The sequence below is a fragment of the Chenopodium album genome, chromosome 12, assembly GCF_948465745.1.
Source record: "Chenopodium album chromosome 12, dcCheAlbu1.1, whole genome shotgun sequence".
Classification (NCBI taxonomy): domain Eukaryota; kingdom Viridiplantae; phylum Streptophyta; class Magnoliopsida; order Caryophyllales; family Amaranthaceae; genus Chenopodium; species Chenopodium album.
In genome coordinates, this window is record NC_137845.1 from 38,757,582 (window position 1) to 38,784,692 (window position 27,111).

Genomic DNA, 27,111 nt, shown 5'->3' on the forward strand with positions numbered 1-27,111 from the left:
CTAAGGGACTCATCACACCAATTGGGCCTATACAAGATCCTCCTGTTAAAAGGAGAACACCCGAATGGAATCTAGACTCCTATTGCAAGTACCATCAAAGCAACGGTCATAATACAAATCAATGTTGCAAGTTTCGAAATCTCATTCAAGACCTCATCGATGCAAATAATCTTCCATTCCCACCAGCTGGCAAAAAGACCGAGTGATGAAGCACAAGACACGAGGTGGGCTTCAACGACAAGATATCATGACCTCTTTTTCTTTTTTATTCCTCCTTTCCCCAATAAAGTCTAGCATAGACACTTTTTACTTTTCTTAGATTTATTCCATAGAATTTATCCTTTTCCATTTTAATAAAATGAGCATTTATTTCTTTGCATGTGATCATCACACTGCATTAAAAAAATAAATAAATAAATAAATTCATGCCGGACTAAGAACAAGATATACTAGTGATTTGAGGCACCCTTGTAGCCATATCATATCACTTTCACCCTTTAAAAATATAAATCCTTTCTTGATAAACCACTTTGAGCCTCGTCTAGCGATAGACCTTTCTTTTTTCAACCTACATCTACCTAACCTTGGGATGGGATGGTGTGCAACTTATGCAATTTTTTTTTTAAAAAAAAAAAAAAAAAAAAGGTTGAGTGATTTCAAAAGATTAAAATAGCAAAATAGCATGTGCTAAAGGGCAAGTGTTCCAAAGTCATAGATATGAACATCTCTTTGATATGAACACGTCTCAAATTGCGTCTCTTATCGAGTGCTCGGTACTGTGCCTGAGAAACATGAATGCCAAGTGAGTGATAGACCGCATGATCGGGATTGCCCACACTTATCAAAATAAAAAATGATAAAGCAAAAAAGAGAGAGAAAAAACTAAACAAAACAAAGAGAGTTAAAAAGTGAGGAAACTTCAAGCATAAAAATATAAAAATTTCAAAAGCAAGGTTGCACACTTTGGGGGCTTATCTAGGGTCTTGCGCCTTTATCCCCTTCTTCTTTAACCTTTAGGCTAACCACGTTACAACCCTTAAAAGACCTCTTTGAGGTATACACACACTTGTGCGAGGTTCGGCTAGAGCTACGTTCGGCCTGATTCCTAAAGGATATGTAGGCAACCTCACATTGGGGTGCGGCCGTAATGAAAATGCATTCATTCACATTCACATTCATACATGATCATATCAAGAGATCTCCAATGTTCATCCCTATCCATTTAGAGCTAGAATTGGGGGCTTGATCCTTGCATCATTAGCCTACCCAGCCTAAGAGTCACCATTATTTGACTCTTTTCAATATATTTCCACACCGTTAGCCTTTGCGGCCTAACCTTAGTGTCACTTTCACACACTGCACAGATACATGAAAAAATAAACCTTCTTTTAGGAACCCTTTGTCATGAAATCTTAACACGATGTTGAAGCATGCCTTGTCATATCAAAATCACTCATCACTCATCACTCATCACTCATCATTGCATCACAAAGTATGAAGTACTTAGCCTCCGTGCCTAAATTACCTAAATACTTTCATCATCGAGTCAACAATTAAGATAGCCTAGGATGAACTAATCCTTGCACTATGAGATACAACGTCGACGCATACATTTGACTAAGCTCATTCAACATGCACCGTAAACACTTAAACACTCACTTTGATTCTTTTTCGTGTCTTTCTTTTTGGGAAGAAAGTCGGTACCCTCCACAAAAATGACGGAAAATTTTTTGCTTTTCTGCATTTTCGAGTCGCACAATCACATTACAATGCACACACAAGTCATGTACGCTAAATCGTGTTATGTCACATCACATCGAGTTGAGTAAACACACACGTGTCAAAACACCTTCGGTTAACCTCAAGACAAGGCAATTACAACGACAAGCACACCAAGTCTTAGGTCAACCCTAAGAAAAACATCAAGCCTTAGGTCAACCCTAAGAAAAACACCAGCAAAGTCTTTTGGCAATCTTTTGATTTTACAGGATACAACCATTCAGCAAAGCTCCTGTTCGCAACCAACCAAAGGATCTCAACAAACATTCAAGCATTCAAATCTCTTTTATTCAGAGACGCGTGGACATTTCATTCAAAGCTCTTTTGCTCAGAGACGCGTGGGCATATCATTCAAATCTCTTTGTTCAGAGACGCGTGGACATTCCTTTTAAGCTCTTTTGGTTAGAGACACGTAGGCATCCTATCAAGCTCCATTGTTTAGAGATGCGTGGACATCTCATCAACAACTCCATTGTTCATAGACGAGTGGACATCTCATCAACAACTCTTTTGTTTAGAGACGAGTGAACATTCCACAAAAAGAAGCTCTTTTGTTCAAAGACGAGTGAACATCAACAACAGCGAAGCGCAACTACAACATCAACAACAGCGAGATGGCGTTCCCTAGCTTGTGGAGGTCGTCACAACAAAAATGCAGCAAAAAAAAAACGGTTACCCTAGAGACGTGTACTCGACAGTGCAAGATACGTGTTTCTTAACTCTCTTATCTGTTTAACTAACGCTAGTTTGCAGGTATCGGCGTTACAAGAATGATTTAGAATCGCAGAATGTTCTGAATCATTCTCCGTCCCTATCGCTACTTTGACTTTTGTTTTCGAAACATGCGTTTCTCCAAAGTTAGTCAAAGTGGGGGCTTCTGTAGACAACCTTTCACATCATTTGATAATCGAACAAAGTGAAAGTGTGAAAAGTCTTGTGATACGATTGTTTTAATAAAAATACTTTCTTTCTATTTTCAAAAATGTACTTTATTTATGAAAATGTCCCGTCCAATTTAGTTTGGTCCATGATAAGGGTCCAATAACAGTGTAGTTGTATTGGGCTCGAAAAGAGCATTCCAATGATATATTATAAGCCCAATTCCGATGAATAATGAGGAAGTTATGGTCAAAATACTAAATTGGGCCTGAAATGGTTTTATGGCCCAATGATCTAGTGGAGGGCCCATTAATTAATATTCCTAAAATTATTAAGATTGATTTTAATCTTCTAGAATAATCTAGAAGGTTATTTTTAATTCTAATGGGATTAGGATTAATAATTATGTTTTTAGAAAATAAAGAATTCTATTTGGATTAAAACAAGTGTTTTAAAGAGATTAAATCTGATTTTCAAAGATAAGTACGGACGTTAATAAATCGAATATAATTAGATTAAGGATTCTGTACGGTATTTTAGAAAACGCGTGAACCATCGCGAAACGACAAAGCTTTCGCGCGAGCGCTGGACTCTGTCGTACAGCGACAGAGGTAGTTTTATTCCAGATTGGATTCGGTCTTTTTCTGATCGTTTCCGGGCTATTTTTATAAATAGGGTCATATTTCCCCGTTTTTATTCATCAACAATCATCTAATTCTATTCTCTTCTCTCTCTTAAGCTAGAAGCTTATTCTTTCTCCAACTTTCTAAGCCTTCCCTTTTCAAATAAAGATACCGCATTCACGAGTTCTAGACACACCTAGCCAAGCTTGAAGTTGCCTTCGCCCTAGACGTTGAGAGGTTGATAATTTCTGAGGGTTTGATCCCAAATCCCTATTTCAATTATTTAAATTAATTGTTTGATAATATTTTCCTTGAAGTTACTAACGTGTGTATTGTTTTGATAGAAAGAGATACGAGGTAACAAAGTAAGTAGTTTTATTGCTAAATCTTTAGAAAGCATGCTTATATTATTTTAATTCCTAGTGTCATGTTAGGATGCTTTTATTTCTTTCTAGTATCATGTTTAGGTTGCTTCCTATTTCTTATATCTTGTTAGGGATAAAGCTTTGATCTTTATTATTTAGTGACATGCTAGGATTTGTTATTAATCTTGTTAGTATCATGCCTAGGATCATACTATTATTATTACGCTTTGATGAGATTGAAAATTATGATCATGATGATTTGTTGTATCAATATATTATTATGTTGCTTGATATTTATTGTTATTGCTTGATCACGCCCTTTCTTGCAGGATTAAAGGGAATTTGTATTTGTAATCACTCTTAATAAGATAATTAATAATTTTATTTAGGCTAATGTGATTTTAATTTAAGTGATCGCCAATAATAGATTTGTTTGTGCATTAATATTCAACCAACATAGATTAAACAGGTTTAGGGTTAACCTAATGATTCTATGTTAGTCAGAAAGCGCACATGAATATGAGAAGAATAAAGTAGAGGCCTTTTTAGGGCAGGTTCAATCTCTTTTAGGTTGGATTTATACCTTCATCCCCGAATATCCGGTCATGGTTCAGGACCACTATGGAGTTAGCGATTTCATGGATCGTGAAGGGTGTAACCTTCACGCTGTGAACGGTTTACAAGTTCCTAAAACTTGTTGGCGACTCTTTTGCTCTAGCTTCCTTCCCTGTGGACGCCACCATACTTTAGTTTATGATCACAGTGGGCCTCAAGTGTGGGATGCTTGAAATATTCCCTACAATTACCTTGACTTGAGGTTGACTTAATGTGCTTTGACACGTATGTGTAGACTCAACTCGATATGATATGACACGACATGACTTAATGTGTACATGAATCGTGTGCATTGTGTTGTGATGTGCTTGACTCAAAATGCAGAAAAGCAAAAATTTTCCGTCTTCTTTTTTTGTGGAGGGTACCGACTTTCTCCCTAAAAAGAAAGACACAAACAAGAAGAAGTGAAGTGTTTGAGAGTGCATGTTGAATGAGTTTAGTCAAATGTTTGCGTTGACGTTGTATCTCATGGTGCAAGGATTGTAACATCGTAGGCTATCTCAATTGTTGATTCGATGATGAAAGTATTTAGGTAACTTAGGCACGAAGGCTAAGCACTTCATACTTTGTGTTGCAATGATAATTATGATGATGAGTGATTTTGATATGACAAAGCGTGCATGCTTCAACATTGTGTTAAGATTTCATGACAAAGGTTCCTAAGGGAAGGTTTATTTAGTCATATATCTGTGATGTGTGTGAAAGTGACACTAAAGTTCGGTCGCAAAGGCTAAGTGTGTGAAAAAGTATTTTAAAAAGAGTCAAGTAATAGGGACTCTTAGGCTAGGTAGGCTAATGATGTAGGGATCAAGCCCCAAGTCTAGCTCTAAATGGATAGGGATGAGCATTGGATATCCCTTGATATGATCATGTATGAATGTGAATGTGAATGCATTTTTATTATGGCCGCACCCCAATGTGAGGTTGCCTACGTATTCGTTAGGAATCAGGCCGAACGTAGCTCTACCCGAACCTCGCACAAGTGTGTGTATACCTCAAAGAGGTCTTTGAAGGGTTGTCACATGGTTAGGCTAAAGGTTGAAGAAGAAAAGATAAAGGCTCAGGACCCTAGATAAGCCCCCAAGATGTGCAACCTTGCTTTTGAATCTTTGTATTTATATGCTTGAGGTTTCCTCACTTTTGAACTCTATTTAGTTTATATTTTTGCTCTCTCTCTTTTTCTTTTGTATTTTTTTATTTTGATAAGTCCGGGAAATCCCAATCATGCGGTGTATCACTCATTTGGCATTCATGTTTCTCAAGCACGGTACCGAGCACTCGATAAGAAACGCAATCTGAGACGTGTTCATATCGAAGATATGTTTATATCAAAGACATTGGAACACTTTCCCTTTTTCACACTTTTATATTGCTATTGTTTTTTTGCTATTTTAATATTTTGAAATCACTCAAGCTTTTTTTTAAAAAAAAAATTGCATAATTTGCACACCATCCCATCCCAAGGTTAGGTAGATATGGGTTGAAGAAAGAAATGTCTATCGATAGACGAGGCTCAAAGTGTTTTATCAAGAAAGGATTGTATATTTGAAAGGGGTAAAGGCGATATGATATGCCTACAAGGGGTGCCACAAATCATCAGTATATCTTGTGCTTAGTCCGACGTGATTTTTTTTTCTTTCTTTTTTTTTTAATGCAATGCGATGATCATATGTAAGAAAAGAAATGCTCATTTTTTTAAAAGGAAAAAAGAAAAAATCCTACAAAATAAATCTAAGGAAAATAAAAAAGGTGAATATGCTAGACATATTGGAGAAAGGAGGAGAAAAAATATAGAAAAAGAGGAGGTCACGAAATCTTGTCCTTAAAGCTCGTCTTGTGTCTTTTGCTTTATCATCACTCGATTTTCTTGCTAGCTGGAGGGAATGGAAGCTTGTTTGCATCGATGAGGTCTTGAATGAGGTTTTGAAACTTGCAACATTGATTTGTAGTGCTTTGATGGTACTTGCAATAGGAGTCTGGGTTCCATTCGGGTGTTCTCCTTTCAAGAGGGGGATCTTGTATGGGCCCAATTGGAGTGATGAGTCCCTTAGCAAGGAGTCGGTCAAAGGCAATATTGTAACGCATCCCAATTGGGGTGAACTTTTTTTCTAGTTCTTTGGTCTTTCAAGCATTTTTATTGATGCAACTTCCATTTTGATAGGAAGAAGCGAAAGAAGGATTGTCGTTTTTCCTGCTCTTGCCATCAATGTTATTGGTTTCGACCTTCTTGTTATGTGGAGGAACACAAAGGTAATTTGAATCAACGAGATCTTGAATGCAATCCTTAAGGGTGAAGCACTTTTCTGTGGTGTGACCAGGGCCCCTATGATATCTGCAATAGGAGTTTGGATCCCAATTGTGAGACCGTTTCTCAGGTGGTGGGTCTTGATTTGAACCAATGGGATGAATGAGGTTTCGACCGTGAAAATAGTCAAAAGCTTCATTGTAAGTCATTCCTATTGGTGTGTATTCTTCAATGGTCCATTTTACCCGTGGTTTAGGAGTATTGAATTTTTCCTTAAGTTCTTGATGGGAAGAAGAAGAAGAAGGAGGATACTTGTCCTTTCATTCTTATGGTCCTAGTGATGATAGCATTATTCGATGACTGGCATTCGATTTGCTAGGCTTTGCACCATACTCAAGAGCATGGCAATGATATCTTGCAGTTTTCGAACGTCTTCTTTTAGACTTGACGAGTTCTCCTTGGTATCATCTAAGAAAATTCCTTCATCCTCCTCAATCATGGTCACTTCATCGATAGAGGTTATATAGACTGCCTCGATCATGGGCCCACCTACAGGTGCGATAAGGAGCGAAGGATCGAAGGATATTTGATCTTCTGTGATGGCTAGAACTTCGAAAGTTTTATTGTCATCGATGAGGTCTTGAGTAGCTTCTTTGAGTTTCTAACACTCCTTAGTGTTGTGACCCCTTCCCTGGTGGTATTTGCAGTGTTTATTAGGATCCCACTTAGGTGGCTTGGCTTCTGGAACTGGGTCTTTGATGGGTCCTATGGGCATGACTAGTCCTTTGTGGTGTAGCTTTTCGAAAGCTATCTCGTAACTCATACCAAGTGTAGTGAACACTCTTTTCAACCTTTGGATTTGTTTTTTAGAGGTGTTTGTAGCATGTACTTCATTAATGTGAGGGGAAGAGAAAGGATGGTCATTCTTCTTTCCTTTTGCATTATCAATTTTGAAAAGCTTTCCTATCAATTCCCTTAATATTCATTTTAGTTTCCAAAGCTCTCAAATGGAAGTAAGGGTTATCTGTTGGCTTGAACTTAGAGATGTCATTGGCATTGAACTTCTGCAGAAGAAGTTCTTTGTCCACCGAGACCTCTTGTGAGCTAATCCCTTGAAATTTGTAGTCATTGGAGATTTTTCTCAAACTCTCTTCCATTCGCTCAAACTTTTGTTATTTCGCAGGGTCATTGACTTGAAGAGCAAGATTTTTGATCATCTTGGTCAAGCTAGCCATGTTTTTCCTTAGTTCGTTAACTTCTTCTTAGAAAGTCATTTTCTTAACTTTCCTTTTTTGTCAAATCGGTTTATCAAATAGTAATACTTGAATGAAGGTGTTGTCCTTGATTAACCGCCCTTCTCTCCTTGACCAAGTGCTATGGAAAGGGAAGTTATGGATACTTATTGTTAATTATTTGACTCAAACTCAATTCAACATGCAATGGATGGGAGGAGATTATGGAAGAATGTGGAGAATGATATGTATGGAGAAAGCATGTAGGAAGAAGGTGATGTAGATGGAGAGATATGGAATAATTAGGAATAGAGTGGACCCCTAACTCAAAGGACGGAAAGAGCGACTCGTGCATGAACCTAAGACATGGTCATGGTGTGAAAAGAGTATGTATAAAGTGTGTGAATACTTGTGAGTGTAAGTGATATTTTCAAGACTCGTGTCATGACCATGTGACTAGACTATGTGATTAGACTTGATTAAGGACTAAATAAAGCTTTAATTATTAATAAACTGATTTATTAGACTCGGCGTGAGGACTCGGGCAGAAAACTGAACCGTCGCTGAAGCAAAGGAACTGTCGCAAAGCACCATTGGCCATCGTCGCGCGATAATGTTATCGCGTCGCGATGGACACTTTCGTGTCGCGCCACAAGTCCAACCTTCACGTCATTACTGATACGTCGGTCTGGGCCTGTTTCCAGCGTTCTACCTTAAAAGGACAAGCCTAAAATCGCACTAAGTCAGATTCAGTCAATTTATTAAACTTTAATTATTCAAATTAATTAGTTAATTAATTAAGCAAAGTTTTATATAGCCGTTAAATTAGTTTATTTAAACTTATACACAAGTCAAACAAACGATTAGTGTAAACACATATAGGTTATGCACAAGCAAGAATGCACAAATAGTCAAGTAAGCACAATATGATGCAATGAGTTTGCAACCTAACCATGACTCTAGTTTTCTAAAGTTCAAGGATAAAGGTTAGTCAAAGAGGGTCCATGGTTATGAGTCCGGATGCATCGCGTGAAAGCTTATCTTTAGAAGGGTTGGCGCGTATAGATGGGACCCCACAAGTTAAACTTGTTTCCATGGTTTGGTGAATTCACAAACTCGGATGTACTATTCGTTGCAATGAGCGTTCGATTGGGTAGATGGAGCGTGAATTCCCAGAGGGTTATGGCCATATGTAGAGCACATGTGGCTTTAGAAAAGTGAGAAAAGCTTAATCAGGAAGTAGAACCGAGAAAATAGTACTAGAACCGGTCAAAGCAAGAACGCAGATTTCTGGCTCGGAATTGGAAGAACGTAGAGCGAGACGACAATGACCATCGCGAGGCGATAGCCCTGTCGTGCCGCGATATTACTATCACGCCACGACAGAGCCATCGCATTGCGATGGGCACTGTTTTCTACGCGTCAGTTCCTACATGCCTCAGCAGTTCTCTTTGTTCTTAGAATTTTCCAGTTTTCACTGCGTTTTTTGGATTCTAGTTGTGAAAAGATATTTCCCAAATTTCCTACGTGTAAAAATCCTATGTTTTTGACGCATTACAGATGGTCTATCCAATGCAGACCTTCTAATGCTTATGCCAATAATGTCAATCAAAATTACGCACATGAATACTTAGAACTTTTCGAGTCTCATCCACTCATTCTAAATTATTGCCAAAATAAATTTCAGGAATTAAAATAGAAATCCTCCCCAGTGGAGTCGCCAAAAAACTGTAGGAAATATTTCAAGCATCCCACACTTGAGCCCCACTGTGATCATACACTTAAGCATGGTGGCGTCCGAAGGAAAGGAAGCTAGAGCAAAAGAGTCTCCAACAAGTTTTAGGAACTTGTAAGCCGTTCATAGGGTAAAGGTTACACCCCTTCACGATCCATGAGATCGCTAACTCCATAGTGGTCTAGAACCATGACTGGATATTCGGGACAAAGGTATGAATCCAACCTAAAAGAGATTGAACCCACCCTAAAATAGGCCTCTACTTTATTCTTCTCATATTCATGTGCGCTTTCCGACTAACATACAATCAATATATTAACCCTAAACCTATTTAATCTATGTTGGTTGAATATTAATGCACAAACAAAACTATTATTGGCGATCACTTGAATTAAAATCACATTAGCCTAAATAAAATTATTAATTATCTTATTAAGCGTGACTACAAATACAAATTCTCTTTAAACCTGCAAGAGAGGGCGTGATCAAGCAACAATAGTAATATATCAAGCAACAAAATAACAACAATCATCATCATAATAATATTCAATCTCAATAAAGCATGATAATATTATTAGCAAGATCCTAGGCATGATACTAACATGATTAATAACAAATCCTAGCATGTCACTAAACATTAAAGATCAAATCTTTAGCCCTAACATGATGCTAACATGATAAAAGAAAATAAGAAGCAACCTAAGCATGATACTAGAAAGCAATAAATAACATCCTAGCATGATACTAGGAATTAAACTAATTTATGCATGATTTCTATAGAAATAAAGCAATAAACAACTTACTTTGTTGTCTCGTATCTCTTTCTATCAAAACAATACACACGTTAGTAACTTCAAGGAAAATATTAAATTAAACAATTAATTTGAATAATTCAAATAGGGATTCGAGACTAAACCCTCAGAAATTATTAACCTTTCACGTCTAGGGCGAAGGCAACTTCAAACATGGTTATGAGCGTCTAGAACTTTTGAATGCGGTATTGTGTTTGAAAAAGGCTAAACTTAGAAAGAGGGAGAAAGAACAAGCTATTAGCTTAAAGATAGAAACAAATTAGAATTAGATGATTGTTGGTGATTTTAAAACAGGGAATGAAGACCCTATTTATAGAGAAAATAGTCCCTAAACGATCAGAAAAAGATCGAACTCGATTCGGAGTAAAACTACTTCCATCGCGGCGCGACAGTGTCCATCGCGGCGCGATGGAGCTGTCGTTTCGCGATGGTGAACGCGTTAATTTAAAACCATACGGAGTCCTTAATCTAATTTAATTAGAATAATTAACGTCCGTACTTATCCTTTAAATCATATTTAATCTTTTAAAACACTTATTTTATTCCAAATAAAATTCTTTATTTTCTAAATATAATTATTAATCCTAATTCCATTAGAACTTAAAATAACCTTCTAAATTAATCTAAAAAATTAAAGTAATTCCTAATAAATTTAGGAATGATAACTAATGGGCCCTCAACTTGATCATTAGGCCGTATAAAACCATTTTGAGTCCAATTTAATATTTTGTCCATAACTTCCTCATTATTTATCGGAATTGGGCTTATAATATATCGTTGGAAAGCTCTTTTCGAACCCAATCCAACTACACCATTATTAGACCCATATTATGACCAAACTAAACTGGACTGGACATTTTCCATAAATAGAGTACGAAAAGAAATATTTTCAAAAATAGAAAGAAGATTTTTTTATTAAAAACAGGTGCATCATAGACTCTTTTACATTTCACCTTGTTCGATAATCAATGACATGTAAGGTACTCATCACTAGGTTTGGTTTTTTGGGAGACACAAGTAGGTGTCTACAACGAGCATTTAAATAATGTCATTGCCAAATTAGATATAGCTAGATACTACGTATGCATTACACGTACCCACCCACTAGAGACTAGAGATGGCAATGGATCGAATTCGGATCGGGTGGAGCTTCACCCGGCACCCGCATCCATCCATTGTTCTAATCACTCCATCCACATCCATCTGTCACCCGCTTCACCCATGATCCATATCCGTCCGTCCATCATTTGCGGATGAAACAATGGAGCGGTGACTTAATGGATGAGTATTAAAGTGAAAAAAAAACTCACATAAACTCTACTTTTTGTTATTTATACAATAATTTTTAAATTTTATTAATAAAAAGAAAACAATAACGACATATTGTTTGGGTCCCTCATGTCTTCATCTATAAAATCATCCCCTTAATTTCTTGCAATTTCTCTGATTTCTTTTTTTTTTCTTAAAAAAAAAACATATTATTTGAAAAAAAAAAACAGTAATTTTTTTGGACATTTCATATTTTATTATCAAAATTCTTAAATTAAAAATTTAATATATGTTAAAATGGTGGGTGGATGGTTAGCGGGTGAAAAAAGTATCATGCACATTCGATCTGATCCATCATTCGCTTCATCCGTCATTCGCTTCTCATCCATTTAATTCGGGTTTTCGTTCATTTAATTAAAGCGGGTGGAACGGGTTAGCGGATATCTGCTTAATATTAAAATCGACTTAACATTAGCACTACGAATTTGGGTTGACGATTTGACAACAGCTCAATTTGAAACAATTTAAGAATGATTTACAAATTTAAGGCTCATTTGAAACTTAATTACATTTTTGCATTGGTTTAAAACTTATTTACATAATTGCTATCCATATAGGCTTGGAAATAGATTTGGGTGAATTTTTATATAATTTTTCTTTTAAAAAATTAAGAAACCAGCTGACAACTCCATTCCCCCACCAGCGCCGACAACCTAACTTTTCCCCCTCCCTAGTGGCGGCGATTGCAACCCAGCCACTCCCCCTCCCTAGTGTCGACGATGACCCAGCCCCTTCCCGCCCTTGGAAATAGATTTGGGTGAATTTATATAATTTTTTTTTAAAAAAAAATTAAGAAACCAGTTGACCACCCCCTTCCCCCACCAGCGCCGACAACCTAAATCTTCCCCCTCCCAAGTGGCGGCGACAGCAACCCAACCACTGCCCCTCCCTAGTGCCGACGATGACCCAGCCCCTTCCCGCCCTCATTGCTTTCCCTTTTTTCACGACCTCCACCCACCCACATAAACCCTAACCCTCAAAACCCTCCCCTCCCTTCCCTTCCCACCACCAAGAAACAAACCCCCCATTTCCAGAATTGGTGGCTGGAATCGGTCAGGGGAAGGGAGGATGGCCGGAATCGTAGAGGGGATGGGGAAGGGTGGCCGAAAATGGGGAAGGGAAGGGAAGGGAGGGGGTTGACGAAAACGGGGAGGGGATAAGATGGTGTCGCCGGAAACGGGGAGTGGAGAGATGGCGTTGCCGGAAACCTGGGGGGGAGGTGATGGCATCGTTGGAAATGGGGAGCGGAGGGAAGGGCGTCGCTGGAAACATAGAGGGGGTGGCTGGGAATGGTGGCTGCCGGAATGTGTTGTGGGTTTGTTTTTTTGTTTATTTTATTTTATTTTTTTTAAAAAAAAATGTGACCCAAGCATACGTGGCAATCTTGTAAATAAGTTTTATACCGATGCAAAAATGTAAATAAGTTTCAAATTAGCTATAATTTCGTAAATCATCCACAATTTAAGTTGAAACAAGATTATTTAGTTAGCACATGGTGGATTGGTTTTTGCCGGTTATGAAAATTAGTGAGACTGCTTGATTTAGATACTTTTTGTGTGGCTTCAAAAAAAAAAAAAAAAAAAAGACACTTTTTGTGTAGTTTCAGTATGGGTTGAGTCATTATTAGATTGGGTTGTAAAAAGGCAGGGTTTTAATTAGATTGGGTTGTAAAAGGGTCGAATCTTGATTGGGTTTTAAAAGGGTCAAATCTTGATTGAATTGGATAAGAAGTGTGTTTAGCATAATTAAAGCGGACCTAGGTACATATACATGGCCATGTCAAAAGGGTCAAGTTGAAATAGGTTCATGTTGGGTTTGTTTGGGTCAGCTAATAAAACTAGTGGGTCGGCTATTTTGATTATCTATTAATCGGGTAAGTGATCCAATGGCGTCATATTCAGTTCTACTTAATCAAGTCATAAGTTGAAATCACTCAATGTGAGCAAGTTAACTTCGTGTCGCAACAATTTAAGTTTAATTGGTCGGATCACTTAAAACTTTTTCAGTTTAGTTTAGGGTCAATTTAATATTAGATATGGGTATTATACAGGGGTTAATACTATTTCGTTCGAAGTTCCGAAAAGTTGGGTTTTAAGTATTTCAATTTCTACTGATGAAGTCGGTATTAGACAATTTCAATGTTAATTCATAATTGACAATGCGAAATCAATCCCCAGCCTTTTTTGGTCAATTCAAATTCACCAATGGGAACATTCTATGCTGACCAAAGTACTAAATAGTAACTTGAGTTTTATAAAATTAAACACACGCAATTGGTATTTTGTTACTGTATTACATATGAACCATAAATTAAAACATTTAAAAAAGAATAGGAAATAATAATGAAATAACTCTAAGTACTATGAATGATGAACTGGGGTAGTTGGACTCTGAAATAATATATTATTCTTAGTCAAATATATTATCACCCAAAGAAATTTGCATTATTGTCTTCTCTTCTTGTTCACACCCTTTAACTATTTTTCTAAATCTCTTTGAATTTGATAATTTTGATTATCAAATAAACGGAAAAAGAGGGAAAAATGAGCAGTTGTTTCCCCTGTTTCTCATCACAGACTGTTTCAGATGATGAATTCATTTCCAGTAAGTTTTTTAATTCTGTTTCTTTGTTTTTGTTTGAATAAATGCAATCTGCTGTTTGGGTTTGGTATATTATTGGTCAATTTGCAATTTGAATGTTTCCCGTTTATTCATGAATCATGATGGCTGTTGAGTTCATAACGGTTACAGATTACTCCCTCCGTTCCTTATTGTTTGTTGCGTTCGATGTTTTTGTTTGTGGGAGAAAAATACTCAAAATTAGTGACTTTTTCTAAATGGTATTTTGGAAAGTTTGAGAAAAAGTAGTGGAAAAGTTTGTTAGAGGGTTATGATATGAACATAAGATTTTTTGTTAGAGAATCTTTACATGATATTTGTGAGAGGATGTTAAAGATATTTGGCAAATTAGCTTATTTTAATTACATGTTCAGCAAGCTTATGCCTAGTTTATTGGTTCATTTTGAGTTACTTTAATTGCTTTCCTCATCAATTATTTCATGCACCTGAGAGTACCTAAGCGTGTGCACATATTATCCTTTACATTTGTGTCTTGGAGAAATTCAATGAATAATGAATTAGTGTTTCTGAATAGAAGCTATCCTAATCGTGATGCAGACTAATCAGTTGCTTGACTTTGTCGACGAATGAGATTTGATATTTTAATTATTATATACACTAATGCCTTGGTCAAATACATATACGCAAGCAGGTTTGAAGTTAACTTGATTCTGTAACAAATTCAACAGTTGACAATCTTGACATATTTGCTACTGTTGAACTTGTAATTGTGATGCTGCACCAGAGAGAAAAGAATAGGGACTAAATTAATTATTAATGCGGCTGAACTTTATTAAAACTAATGCTATTTTAATGATGCAAGCAATCTTTGCCACCACCTTAAACCTAAGCTACATGTTTCTGGTGTTGTAACTTGTAAGATGAAAGATAGGAAAAATTAGAGTCGCCAGGCAGTGAGCTAAGTCTTGAGGCCGCTGAGGGTGTTTAATTGAATGCAGTGAATTAGTATTTAACTTAGAAACTAAGTGAAAGATGAAACAATATAAAGATGCAGGGCTAGATTGGTCATAGACTCGTACAAGGAAACACTCAGCTGGCAGGAATTGGCTACACCAAAACAATTTTGCATTTGATTAAATGATGACCAAATTCTGCTTGGTAATTAAGATTGTTATCTTTGTTCACTTTGATGTTGTCACTGAACTTTTATGTGGAGATTAAACAAGGTTATTTTCATGAAGCCTTCTCTGACCTTTGCTGATATGGATAGAATTATTTCAATGGAGCTTGTAGAAAGAACCACTTCAGCCTGTAACACAATTAACTACAGTAGGAATGAACCACTATGGTAACTGATATATATCATGCTCATAGTTTTCTGATATGGACACGATCAACATGAGATGTAACAGATTCTGTAGTGGTCTTGGCTTTCTATATTGAGTATGTAGATGATATCTTGGTAATTATTGATCGGAAGTTTATGAATGATCAGATGTAGAATAAACACGTCAGAAATCTGCATTACTTTCTTGGCATTGAGCATTTATATGATAATGAGAGTGATTATAGCATTATGAAGTAATTTTACTTAAAATTTGATATGTAGTATGATGCAGCAACTATTGCTAACTATAGTCCAAGAGATTATAGCATTAGACTCACAGTAGAAGTGTCTGATTTGCATTCATACTCATTATTGTATCTCACTATGTCTCAAATTCAAGCTGATTTGGTTAGATTTATGTATGGTAATCATTCTCAGGGTGTATTCATGATTAACCTCTGTAGATTTCCTTTTTTCATAAACTCTGCAAAACAGACTTCTGAAATCTATTCTTAGCTGACCAACAACACTAATTACAAGCTACCAAATCCTGGAACTGCTTAGGGACTTCAACTCTTTCCTGCATCAGCTCAATTGTTTTCTGACTTAAATGCAACCAAAGAATAAATGCTGCTCAGTTTCTACCTCTGAGAGACACAAAGGACATCGATCTTCCTCAATCACCCCAAACTGTTTCAATTTCCTTCTAGTTCTAATTCTCCCCCAAACAATTTTCCAAGCTATAAATCTGTTCCAAATCCACTCAGGGTGTGAAACTTGCAGCCATCTTATAAGCACTGACAACAGTGTATCCTTTAGGATTTTGCTTCCAAATTAGACCTTAAAGCCCTCAGGGACTATGACTTGAGAGCTTTATCTTGCAGCAAGAGGTTTTTGAGTGGCCTTTTCATTCTTTTAGGATCAAAGTTCTTTTCTTCGTAAGCAATTAGGTAGAAGGTTAATATAGTTTTATAAGGAATATCATTACGAATTGGTGTGGTGTTGAGGATTGTTTCATGAGTTCACTCTACCTTGTAAAGTGAGATTGTCAAGCGAGGCAACCATTCATATTGCATAGATTCATATATTTAACAAGCACATATAACTTGATTGTGAATAAGTTCGCGAGTAGTTGTGATAGGGCTTGTAATTTTTTAGGAATGTTGCATAACTTCTATTGTTCGTACCAGTGATCAATTGGCTTACATATTAACGAAGTACCAATTGGGCCAAAGCATCATCACTTACTCTCCAAGTTTTGAGCATCTTATTTAATATATCGACCAGCTTCTGGAGATGTTGAGTAGATGTTTGAAGTATGGACACATATACACCCTCCCATGGAAGTTTACCTTACTGAATACGGAGGCAATCTTGTAATGGTGGAGAACAGATAGACTACATCATTTTGGTTAAGGTTGGTTATTTTTTAAAAAAATGGTGTTGTTTGAAGTATGGACACAAATACACCATCCCATGGCAGTTTACCTTACTGAATACGGAGGCAATGTTGTAATGGTGGAGAACAAACAGACTACATAATTTTGGTTAAGGTTGGTTATTTTTAAAAAAATGGTGTTACTCTAAAACTATGTGGCAGTGTTACCCTTGCACAGGCAATGTCATAATAATAAATTTACATGTAGGTGACTAGATGAACAAACAGAAACAAGATGGTATCTTTGGTGTTATGCTATATGGTTAAATTATCAGAATTTGTTCGTCAGTTCGGTTTTAGTAGTACGAGTAATATACTTATATGTCGGTTTATTATCAAGTGGGTTAGGTCTGGGGGAAGATCCTGCTGATATTTTTCCTGGTTAAGGCTTTGAGATATGATGTAGGACTTCTCAGTCTCTCATCTTCTCTTGTGATGTTTTGTCCTTCCCAATAGTTTATTTATTGTTGTCCACTATATACAATTGAATAGGTGCATCAAGTCTTCAAGGTTTCCGTGTTTTCTCTTACAAGGAGCTTAAGACTGCCACCGGTGGCTTCAAGTCTTCATATAAAGTAGGAGAAGGCGGCTTTGGCTCTGTCTACAAGGTAGTAATAATTTAACTATTTGGCTGAGATAGCTAGTTTGGTAGAAGTTAGTCTTGTTGATTAGCTACCGAGGTAGAAATAAGTCTTGTTGATTGGCTTAACGCATTTTTTTATTGGATATTTTAAGGGATACCTCAAAGATGGATCAACCGTGGCAGTCAAAGTACTTTCAGTTGAACTTGAGTCACTGCAAGGAGAACGAGAATTTATCACTGAAATCACAGCATTATCTAACATCAAACATGAAAATCTTATCACTCTTAAAGGATGCTGCATATCTGCTGCCAACAGATTTTTGATCTATGACTACATGGAAAACAACAGCATGTCACTGGCCTTTCTAGGTAATAAAGGAGATCATATATTCTCTAAATTTGATAATTACTTTCTATCTAATTTCGTGATCATGAAAAATACAGGAGGATATGAAAGCAGAAGAAAGTTTAGTTGGAAAATGAGGAGGGACATTTCATTAGGAATAGCACGAGGCCTTTCCTTTCTCCACGAGGAAATTGAGCCTCACATTGTGCACCGTGACATCAAACCTGCCAACATACTTTTGGATAAGAATTTCATGCCAAAGATTGCAGATTTCGGTCTGGCAAAGCTGTTTATGGGCAATACATCTCATGTGAGCACTCGCGTGGCAGGCACATTGTAAGTGAAATCCTGAACAATTTTATTTTTTTTCCATTTTGTCTCTGCTTGCTGTTAATATTGATTATCTTTCTTGCTATGTCAAAATTTGAAAGGGGATATCTTGCTCCAGAATATGCAATTTCTGGTCATTTGACAAGGAAATCAGACGTATATAGTTATGGGACCCTGCTATTGCATATTATTAGCGGACACAAAGTTGTAGAATTCAACTTAGAACAAGGAGATGCATACTTAGTTGACAAGGTAATGTATTACTATTGTCTAACTTTCCATCAAATAAAACTGAAACAAAAGAGATGTTTAATACTTCGTATTCAAAAATTCATGAATCAGGTATGGAAGGAGTACAAATCGCACAACCTTCAACACCTGTTGGACCCCTCACTCGATCAAGAGTACCCTGAAGATGAAGCTACCGAACTGCTAAAAGTTGGCCTGCTTTGTGTGCAAGAGACAGCCGCTCTTCGGCCACAAATGTCAGCAGTTGTGAAGATGATAGCAGATGGTAAAAGTAGAGCAGATGTTTCAATATCCAAACCCGGTCATCTTCCTGATCTCATGCAGCTTAAGATAGGCCAAAATCATTCCCTAGATAGTAGTAGGGCTGGCAAAAAGTGACCCGACCCGAAAACCCGACCCGAACCCGACCCGAAAAAAGCGGGTTTGGGTTGAGATTTTTGACCCGAAAACTTAAATGGGTCGACACGAACCCGAACCCGAAATTAAATGGGTTAGGTTAAGGTTGAAAATCTCAACCCGAAAACGACCCATCTAACCCGAAATAAGTTAAATACCCAAAAAAAAAAAAAACAAAATACCAAAGTTAACCAGCCCAAGCCCATATTTAGATTCTAATAAAAACTAAAACCCTAAAATCCTCTCACACTCTCACTCCTCAGCTTCACGGCCCTCACTTCTCACAGCCATAAGAAGCCCTTTCTGTCTCCTAGCTATTTCAGTTTTCTCTCTCTTCAACCGTGGAGATCCATTTGCAATTCAAGAATAGGCAGCGGCAGGCAGTTCCTTGACTTCCTAGTTCCTACGCATCAAATTTATGAAGAATGAGAGGTGGCGGCAGCGGTTTTATTGATAGTAGCAAACTATCAACTAGCAACACCTAAGTTCTAATTAGTGAAATTAAAGGATTTAAGGGTGTGAGGAAGCTGATGTTTGATGATGTTAACAGTACTATTCTCATTTTTTGTTACATATCCTCTAATTTATGATTTGTAAGGTATGGTTTTTAATTAAAAGAAAAAAAATTGGGTTGTAATCATTAATTAGGAATTTAGGATGTTACCTTGTTGTTTATTTTGGTTTGAAATGAAAACTAATGAACTTTTTTTTTACAAAAATCAGTTACAGGACAAAGAAACTTGATATAGACCAAAAAAAAAATAAAATAAAAAAAAAATATCAGGTCAATATCGGGTTGACCCGAACCCGAAATTATCAGGTTCGGGTCAGGATTTCCAACCCGAAAAAGTTAAATGGATCAGGTCAGGTTGGGGGGTTGCTGACCCGAATTTAGGTGACCCGAACACGAACCCGACCCGACCTGATCCATTTGCCAGCCCTAGATAGTACTGCTTTCAGCAAAAGCTCTACGTCTCTTAGCAGTTAGCACCCGTACAGCAATTGACCTCTGTGATATAAATTTAATTAGTGTGAATTTTGTATTTGTTTGGCTGGAGATTGTTCCTTCAACTAATTACACAACTGATTTTTTTATTTTTTGTTTTTTTTAAAAGATAAAAGTAGTGTATATATGGTTTAGTACTTCCCTTCTGACCGTTATCCCTGAGAAATACGAGCTTAACACAACACCAAATATATCATACAGGTTGAAAAACATATATAAACTCAATAACCGATTGCATCATGCAGGTGAACTTACTACGTTATCATTGTACAAATAACTGAAATAAGAGAGATCACAAGTGAGAAGGTGTGGGGGATTTCAAAAGGATAGAGTTCCGACATGCTTGGCTCCCTGTACGCCATATGAAAAGGCCACCCTATCTTGGGGGTGGAACTTGCAGATGGCATACAGGGAGCCAGGCATATTATACTGACCTTACACGACGTTACTGATTTGGTATTCTTGCCTTTTTGAGCTGCAGCAGGAAAGAAATGGGGCTATCCTTATAGAGGAGGAACAGAAAAGTCTGTAGCGAAAATAGTATTTCACAGATCTCTTTGAGATCTCACATCCCTCTGATTGTGTGTCTATGCTATCATCTTTAAAAGGTGAGATAAACACCTCATTTCATGCTTTCGCTTCCTCGTTTTTAGCCTTTTCTCCTGAACCAGTTTAAAAGGGGTGAAACAGAAAGCATGTTAGAAGTTGATCACATGAAACATTGTTAAGAAATCAGTTTAAAAGCGTGACAGATTTAGTATTAACGATGAAACTGTAAGAAATTTTGAGGTTCAGTCAAAAAAGGCGTTTATAGCAGAATTAGAGGCTCATGGAATGGAATGATTGGCTAGAGTATGTTGGGCGGAGTTAAAGTTAACAGAGGAAAGAGTGTTTATAGTACGGTTAGATGAACGTCAATCATGGAAAACATGCATAATTTTGGTTAATATGACAAAACTTAAAAGTTAAAAGTTAGGTGTATGATAGGAGCTGAAAATCCCAAGCTCCGGAAGAAGACGGTGTATTTGATTCTGATTACTCTGTCGCCTTAGCTTGAACACATAGACGGACACATACTGTCCGTCTGATAAGTTTTGTGTGCATCTGGTGTACAATAATTGTTATTTGCGCACCATATTGAGTTGCTCTTTATTCATTCAAATGTCCATTTTAGTCAAGTTACTAAGAAAATGACTTGCTAGCAAAGTACTCGTAAATTACTTTTACAATTCACAACAAAAAAATTGGGTGCACCAGAAATTTTGTAGAGGACCATTAGAGAGCTAGATTATTAATAGTTGTCATTTCCTAAGGCCTCATTCTTTTCAAACTAGGACTTATTTTCTAATGTGTCTTGGTACTCCATGAATCAGTCAACTATTAAATCCACAATAACGTCTGAACATAATATCTAACGTTTTCAATAGTATCGTTAACTTTGACCATTATATCGAAGTTTATTTTCATAATGAATTGTTTTTAGTCTTGCCGCACTTTTCCATCCGGCTTCGTCCGATTTAGTTGTAGAGTAATGCATACTTCCCCGGTCTATAATACAATATAAATTGCTGCATTTGAACTTTGGTTAGCAAGATGGTATGAGTTTGGAATTTGATTCATACTCCTTGTTTGTTAGCAAAGCAACTGTAATGATATTTTGGTAATTTGCGCCCAGGATAATTGGTAGAGCTTTCGAGGTGGATACATGTAACATTCAAAAATGTTTGTTTTTCTTTTTATTTGACGTAGAAAAACTAAAGCCCTCTTCTAGCATTAATAGCTAGATTGTGTGATTCTATGATCACATACCTGTTAACTTTCTTGGCTTTTAGCTTGATGTCCTTGTTTATTTGCTTGATTTCTCTGCTAGCCTGGTCTATGGAACCTGTTAGGATTTCTTCTTCTATGTTAGCAAGGCTGGCAAAACTAAGTGTTAGAGTGTATGATAATATTCTTTAGTATATATTCTGTGGGTATCTTTTGTGTATTTATATATATCTTATATTGTCATAGATTAGGTTGTAATCCCTATATATATTATTTAATGAAACTATGATACTCAAGGAGATTTACACACTTTCATGGTATCGCAGTCTTCAGGAAAATTTTCTCTCAATCTTTCCTAACCCTAAGATCCGTGCCCTAGCCTCCTTCTTCGTTCATCATGGGCCACGCTGACGATAACGCTTCCTCCCTCAACCATGGCGACATCCCCCCTCCTCCTGTTTCCCCACCCTCTCCTTCCTTTCATCCTGCTTATGTAGTCACTAATATCAAAAACCTCATGCCAATTACATTGGATCAAGAGGAAAGCCAATACGCCACATGGGTTGAGCTCTTCCAAATTCATGCAATTGCATTTAATGTCCTATATCACATCGATGCCTCTATCACTCGCTCTGCCGGTATTGATACCGCCACATGAAACTGTCTTGATGCCATTGTTAAGCAATGGATTTATGGAACCATTTCTAGGGACTTGGTTCACAAAATCATGAAATCGGGTGCTACGGCTCTCGAATTATGGACTCGGTTGGAGGAGATTTTTCATGACAATAAACATACTCATGCTATTTACTTGGAGGAACAATTCACCAACACTCGCCTTGAGAACTTTGCTAATATGTCGAAGTACTGCAAACACATTAAACTATTAGCTGATCAACTTGTTAATGTTGATAGACCGATCTTGGACAAGTCAATGGTGCTGTAACTAATCAAGGGACTGCCAAAGGGTGAGTACGACACCCTTGCTGTCATGATACAACAAGCCGATCCCATGCCTTCTTTCAATAAAGCTTGCTCACAATTTTTATTGGAGGAAACTCGAAAGGCTAAGCAAGAGGAGCAAAGCCAACACGCCCTAGTCACCCAACAAGCATCGTCAACTGCTGCTTCCACCACCTCTACACCGCCACAATCATCATATCAACAGTCACGTGGCGGTGGCAGGGGTGCTGGCCGAGTTCGAGGCAAACCAAAAAACTCTAAGGGTGGTAAAGGGCATGGCAGGGGAGGTAAACCGCAACAGCAACAATCAGGCTCCCAACAACAGCAGCAGTAGTCCATAGGCCAAGGTCCACAACAGTAGTGGGCCGGCCCATGGCAGCAGCAGCAACCGGTCCAATGGGCATCTCCTCTTTTCCCATATACCACTGGTCCGAGCCAGCAGTACATGCGCCCTCAACTGAGCATATTGGGTCCTAGACTAACCCAACAGGAGGCGTATTTTGCTCCTTCTCCCAGCAGGCTCAGTATGGGTCGTTGATGTCTCCAACTGACATGGGCCAAGCATACAGCTAAATGTAACTTCAACAACCCGATAATGGGTGTTACATGGATACTGGTGTGTCTTCCCACTTAACTCATAATGCGGGTAATCTTTCTACTTTGTTGAATTTAAGCTCTCCATAATTTATTTTAGTTGGTGATGGTAAACGCATTCCAATTCAAGGCTATGACACTACTACCACTCCCTCCCCTCATCCTCCCTTCACTCTTAAAAATGTCCTTTATACTCCTAATATCATTTAAAAACTTAATCTCTGTAAGGAAGTTTGCTAGTGATAATTCTGTTTCTGTTGAGTTTAACCCTTTCGGTTTTTCTATGAAGGATCTTAATACGGGGAGACCTCTAGCGAGGTGCAATAGTGGTGGGGACCTCTATCCTTTTTCTTTCATTTTCGCTGCATCACACAATCAACATCTCTCTTTAGCTGCAATCTCTCCTTCAGTTTGGCACATCCATCTTGGTCATCCCGGTGCTCCGGTTTTTAATCATCTAAGAAATAGAAATTTAATTCAATGTAATAATGGGGATAAAACCCAATTTTGCTATTATTGTCCTTTAGGGAAGCATTTAAGACAACACCCTTTTCTACAATTCTGTGCTAAAAATGGCTTAGTATTCCGTCTTTCGTGCCCTCACACTTTGTCACAAAACGGTAAAGCCGAATGAATCATTCGCACAATAAACAATATGGTTCGTCTTCTCCTTTTCCATGCTTCTTTACCCCCATCCTTTTGGGTCTACGCTTTAGGAGTCGTTAGCTACATTCTAAATATTCTTCCTATAACCACTATGAAGAATAAGTGTCCAACCGAAATCCTATTCCGTCAAACTCCTACATATAACCATCTTCGTACTTTTAATTGTCTTTGCTTTCCCAATCTCACATCAACAACCCCTAATGAGCTCTCTCATCGATCAACTCCATGCATTTTCCTTGGTTATCCATCTAGGCACTGAGATTACTTGTGCTATGATCTTTCCACAAACAAAACAATCATCTCACAACATGTTACGTTTGCAGAACACATTTTTCCCTTTTCTAATATTAAGCAGTTTTCAGCTCAAGATTACTCCATTCTAGACTCGGATCTTTCACCTACCATAACCCAACTACTCACTGACACCGAGCAACCCAATATTTCCCCAAATTCCAGCCCAGTCCAAACTCATCTACCCTCGGACAGCCCACCATCCGGGACCGAGGCCACTGTTGGGCATAATAGACAACAAGCGGACCGTGGGCCTGTTTAATCAGACGCGGACCACAAGAGGTCTACCCACGCAGCGAGCCCAGGTTTCCTTTCCATCCTAGACACCGCTTTTGCTCCTAGCCCGGACAGCAATTCTGCTCCTAGCCTAGACACCATTTCTACTTTTAGCCCACCTTCGCTTACTATTCAATTTGGGTCTCTTCCACCTAGCCCAATTCCTCTTTCCCCCCCAAATGCAAACCCGCACGAGCCATGTCATCTTCAAGCCGAAGGTTCCCTTTAATCATCGGTTCAAACTATCTCACCTTTACCCAAAAGCCTAAAGTTAGCCTTACTTGACCCAAATTGGAATGTGGCAATGCATGAGGAATTCAATGCTCTCACTACTCAACATACGTGGGATCTCGTTCCGAAACCAGAAAGGGTGAATATTATTCGGTGTATATGGCTATACAAGCATAAATTCACAGGCAACGATGATCTAGAGAGACATAAGGCTCGGTTGGTGGTCAAAGGCAAGTCTCAAGAGGTAGGTGTGGACTGTGATGAGACCTTTAGCCCGGTTGTAAAGCCGACCACTATACGGACTGTTTTGAGCATTGCTATGGGACGTAATTGGCCTATACATCAACTAGATGTAAAGAATGCATTTCTACATGGTGACTTAAAAATGACAGTGTACATGTATCAACCACCCAGTTTTGTCAATCGACAAGCCCCTACATATGTGTGCCATCTTCGAAAGTCTCTTTATGGTTTAAAACAAGCACCCCGTGCTTGGTATCAAAGATTCTCTACATGTCTTTTACACATTGGATTTTTATGTGCTAAAAGTGACAACTCACTCTTCATATTTCATAGAGGTCGTGACACGACTTATTTATTACTCTATGTGGACGACATTGTGCTAACGACATCTTCCGAAGGGCTAAAGAATTGAATTATTGATTTGCTAAAATCTGAATTCTTTATGTCGGACCTTAGGAAATAGAGTTTTTTCTTGGGTATTTTGGTCACCTGAACTCCAAATAACATGTTTCTTTCTTAGAATAAATATGCAAAAAACATCATACAACGAGCCAAGATGAGTAATTGCAAGAGTGTAGCCACACCGGTTGATACAAATTCTAAGCTAAGTGCTAACGAGGGTGAGCTGATTTTAGACCCCTCTCTCTATTGAACTTTGGTTGGTGCATTGCAGTACCTTACGTATACTAGGCCGGATTTATCTTACGTCGTACAACAAATTTTCCTTTTTATGCATGCACCACAAGAACCACACTACAATGCTCTCAAGCGAATCATCAGGTACGTGAACGGTACCATTAACCTCAGTCTTCACTTGTTTCCATTTGCACCGACCAGACTTATAACCTATACGGACGCGGATTGGGGTGGCTGCCCCGATACTGGACGTTCGACCTCCGGATATTGTGTGTTCTTTTGGGATAATTTAATATCTTTGTCTGCCAAACGTCAAGCAACTTTGGCTCTTAGTCAAGCACGGAATCAGAGTATAGAGGAGTCGCTAACGTCGTTGCCGAAATCAGTTGGCTCAAAAATCTGTTACTTGAGCTATTTTGTCCATTAAAAAGGGCGACCCTTATGCATTATGACAATGTGTCTGCTGTTTACCTGTCTAGAAACCCCGTTCATCCTTGTTTATTTGCTTGATTTCTCTACTAGCCTGGTCTATGGAATCTGTTAGGATTTCTACTTCTATGTTAGCAAGGTTGGAAATACTAAGGTGTCATGGTTCAAGTGCTTTGATGCTAGATTTGTGCTGCACACTCTCATCCATGATGATGAAGGCGCTAGCTTAGTGCAGAAAGGGGCTTTCAAGCACTAACGAACAAAAAATGAGTTTGACAAGAACTCCTGCCTATAGGCCACAAAAGTAGAGTCAAGGGTCGATTGAGGCTTGTGATGGTTGAGCGATTCTAGGCAAGCACAAGTTGATCTATTGAAAAACTATACGAGTATCTTGTTTGAAGATCTCTTGCGATTTATCGGCTTTAGATGCTTTAAAACATGTGATGGTATGATATTTATAAAAACCTACAACAACACAAAAGTCTTAAAGCAATAAGAAACAAGGGTAATAAGGAGTTTAGATATAGCTAAACAGTTGATCCCTAAAAACGTTCTTTTTGGACTTACAACATTTTCCCGTTAATGTTTGGATGATAAAAACATAATAATCTCTTCTAAGGTTTAAAGAACTTAAGCGAAAGACCTAAAAAGCTTCCTTACATACAAATGGAATCGAATTCTAACATCTCCCCCCAATTTATTAAGTCGTTGACGACTTTGTCGACTTGCAAGTATTACAATAGGAAAATGAGAATTCTCTACTCCTATCTTAAATCTCATCATCGTCTCTAGAGTGCCATTGTTTAGAGGTGGTTGCTGAGTCTTGTTGCTTTCGTTGTTGATGTCATCACTTTAGCTTGATTCTTGTTTGCAGGTGAACAAGCTACATAATATTCTTCAATGCTTCTATATCTGCTTTTGGTAGAGAAGTAGCTTTTCTTAGTGTCTAAAGATACGCTTTGAATAAGGGCTAATGCTTCTTAGAACTGCAACTAGTAACATTCTTCTAGGCATTAACTTTAGGTTGCTTTTTTCTTCTTCTTCTTCTTCTTTTTCTTCTTCTTCTTCTTATTATTATTATTATTATTATTATTATTATTATTATTATTATTATTATTATTATTATTATTATTATTATTATTATGT

At 37.7% G+C, this 27,111-nt stretch overlaps 1 protein-coding gene across 1 annotated transcript; it reads left to right on the forward strand.

Annotated features, from left to right (window-relative positions):
• The first annotated feature begins 14,009 nt into the window (after window positions 1-14,009).
• On the forward strand, window positions 14,010-19,516 carry LOC145572369 (putative serine/threonine-protein kinase). The gene is made up of 6 exons (XM_081631338.1): window positions 14,010-14,218; window positions 17,452-17,567; window positions 17,695-17,911; window positions 17,987-18,224; window positions 18,320-18,470; window positions 18,561-19,516. The coding sequence occupies exons 1-6, from the start codon at window positions 14,158-14,160 to the stop codon at window positions 18,843-18,845; spliced, it is 1,068 nt and encodes a 355-aa protein (XP_081487464.1). The 5' UTR covers window positions 14,010-14,157; the 3' UTR covers window positions 18,846-19,516.
• Window positions 19,517-27,111: the final 7,595 nt, after the last annotated feature.

Excerpts from the sequence above, each read along its gene's own strand:
- LOC145572369 (XM_081631338.1), top strand. The coding sequence starts at position 14,158 with ATGAGCAGTTGTTTCCCCTGTTTCTCATCACAGACTGTTTCAGATGAT. Across the intron at positions 14,219-17,451 it reads AGATGATGAATTCATTTCCA|GTGCATCAAGTCTTCAAGGT; the intron begins GTAAGTTTTTTA and ends ACAATTGAATAG. Across the intron at positions 17,568-17,694 it reads GCTTTGGCTCTGTCTACAAG|GGATACCTCAAAGATGGATC; the intron begins GTAGTAATAATT and ends GGATATTTTAAG.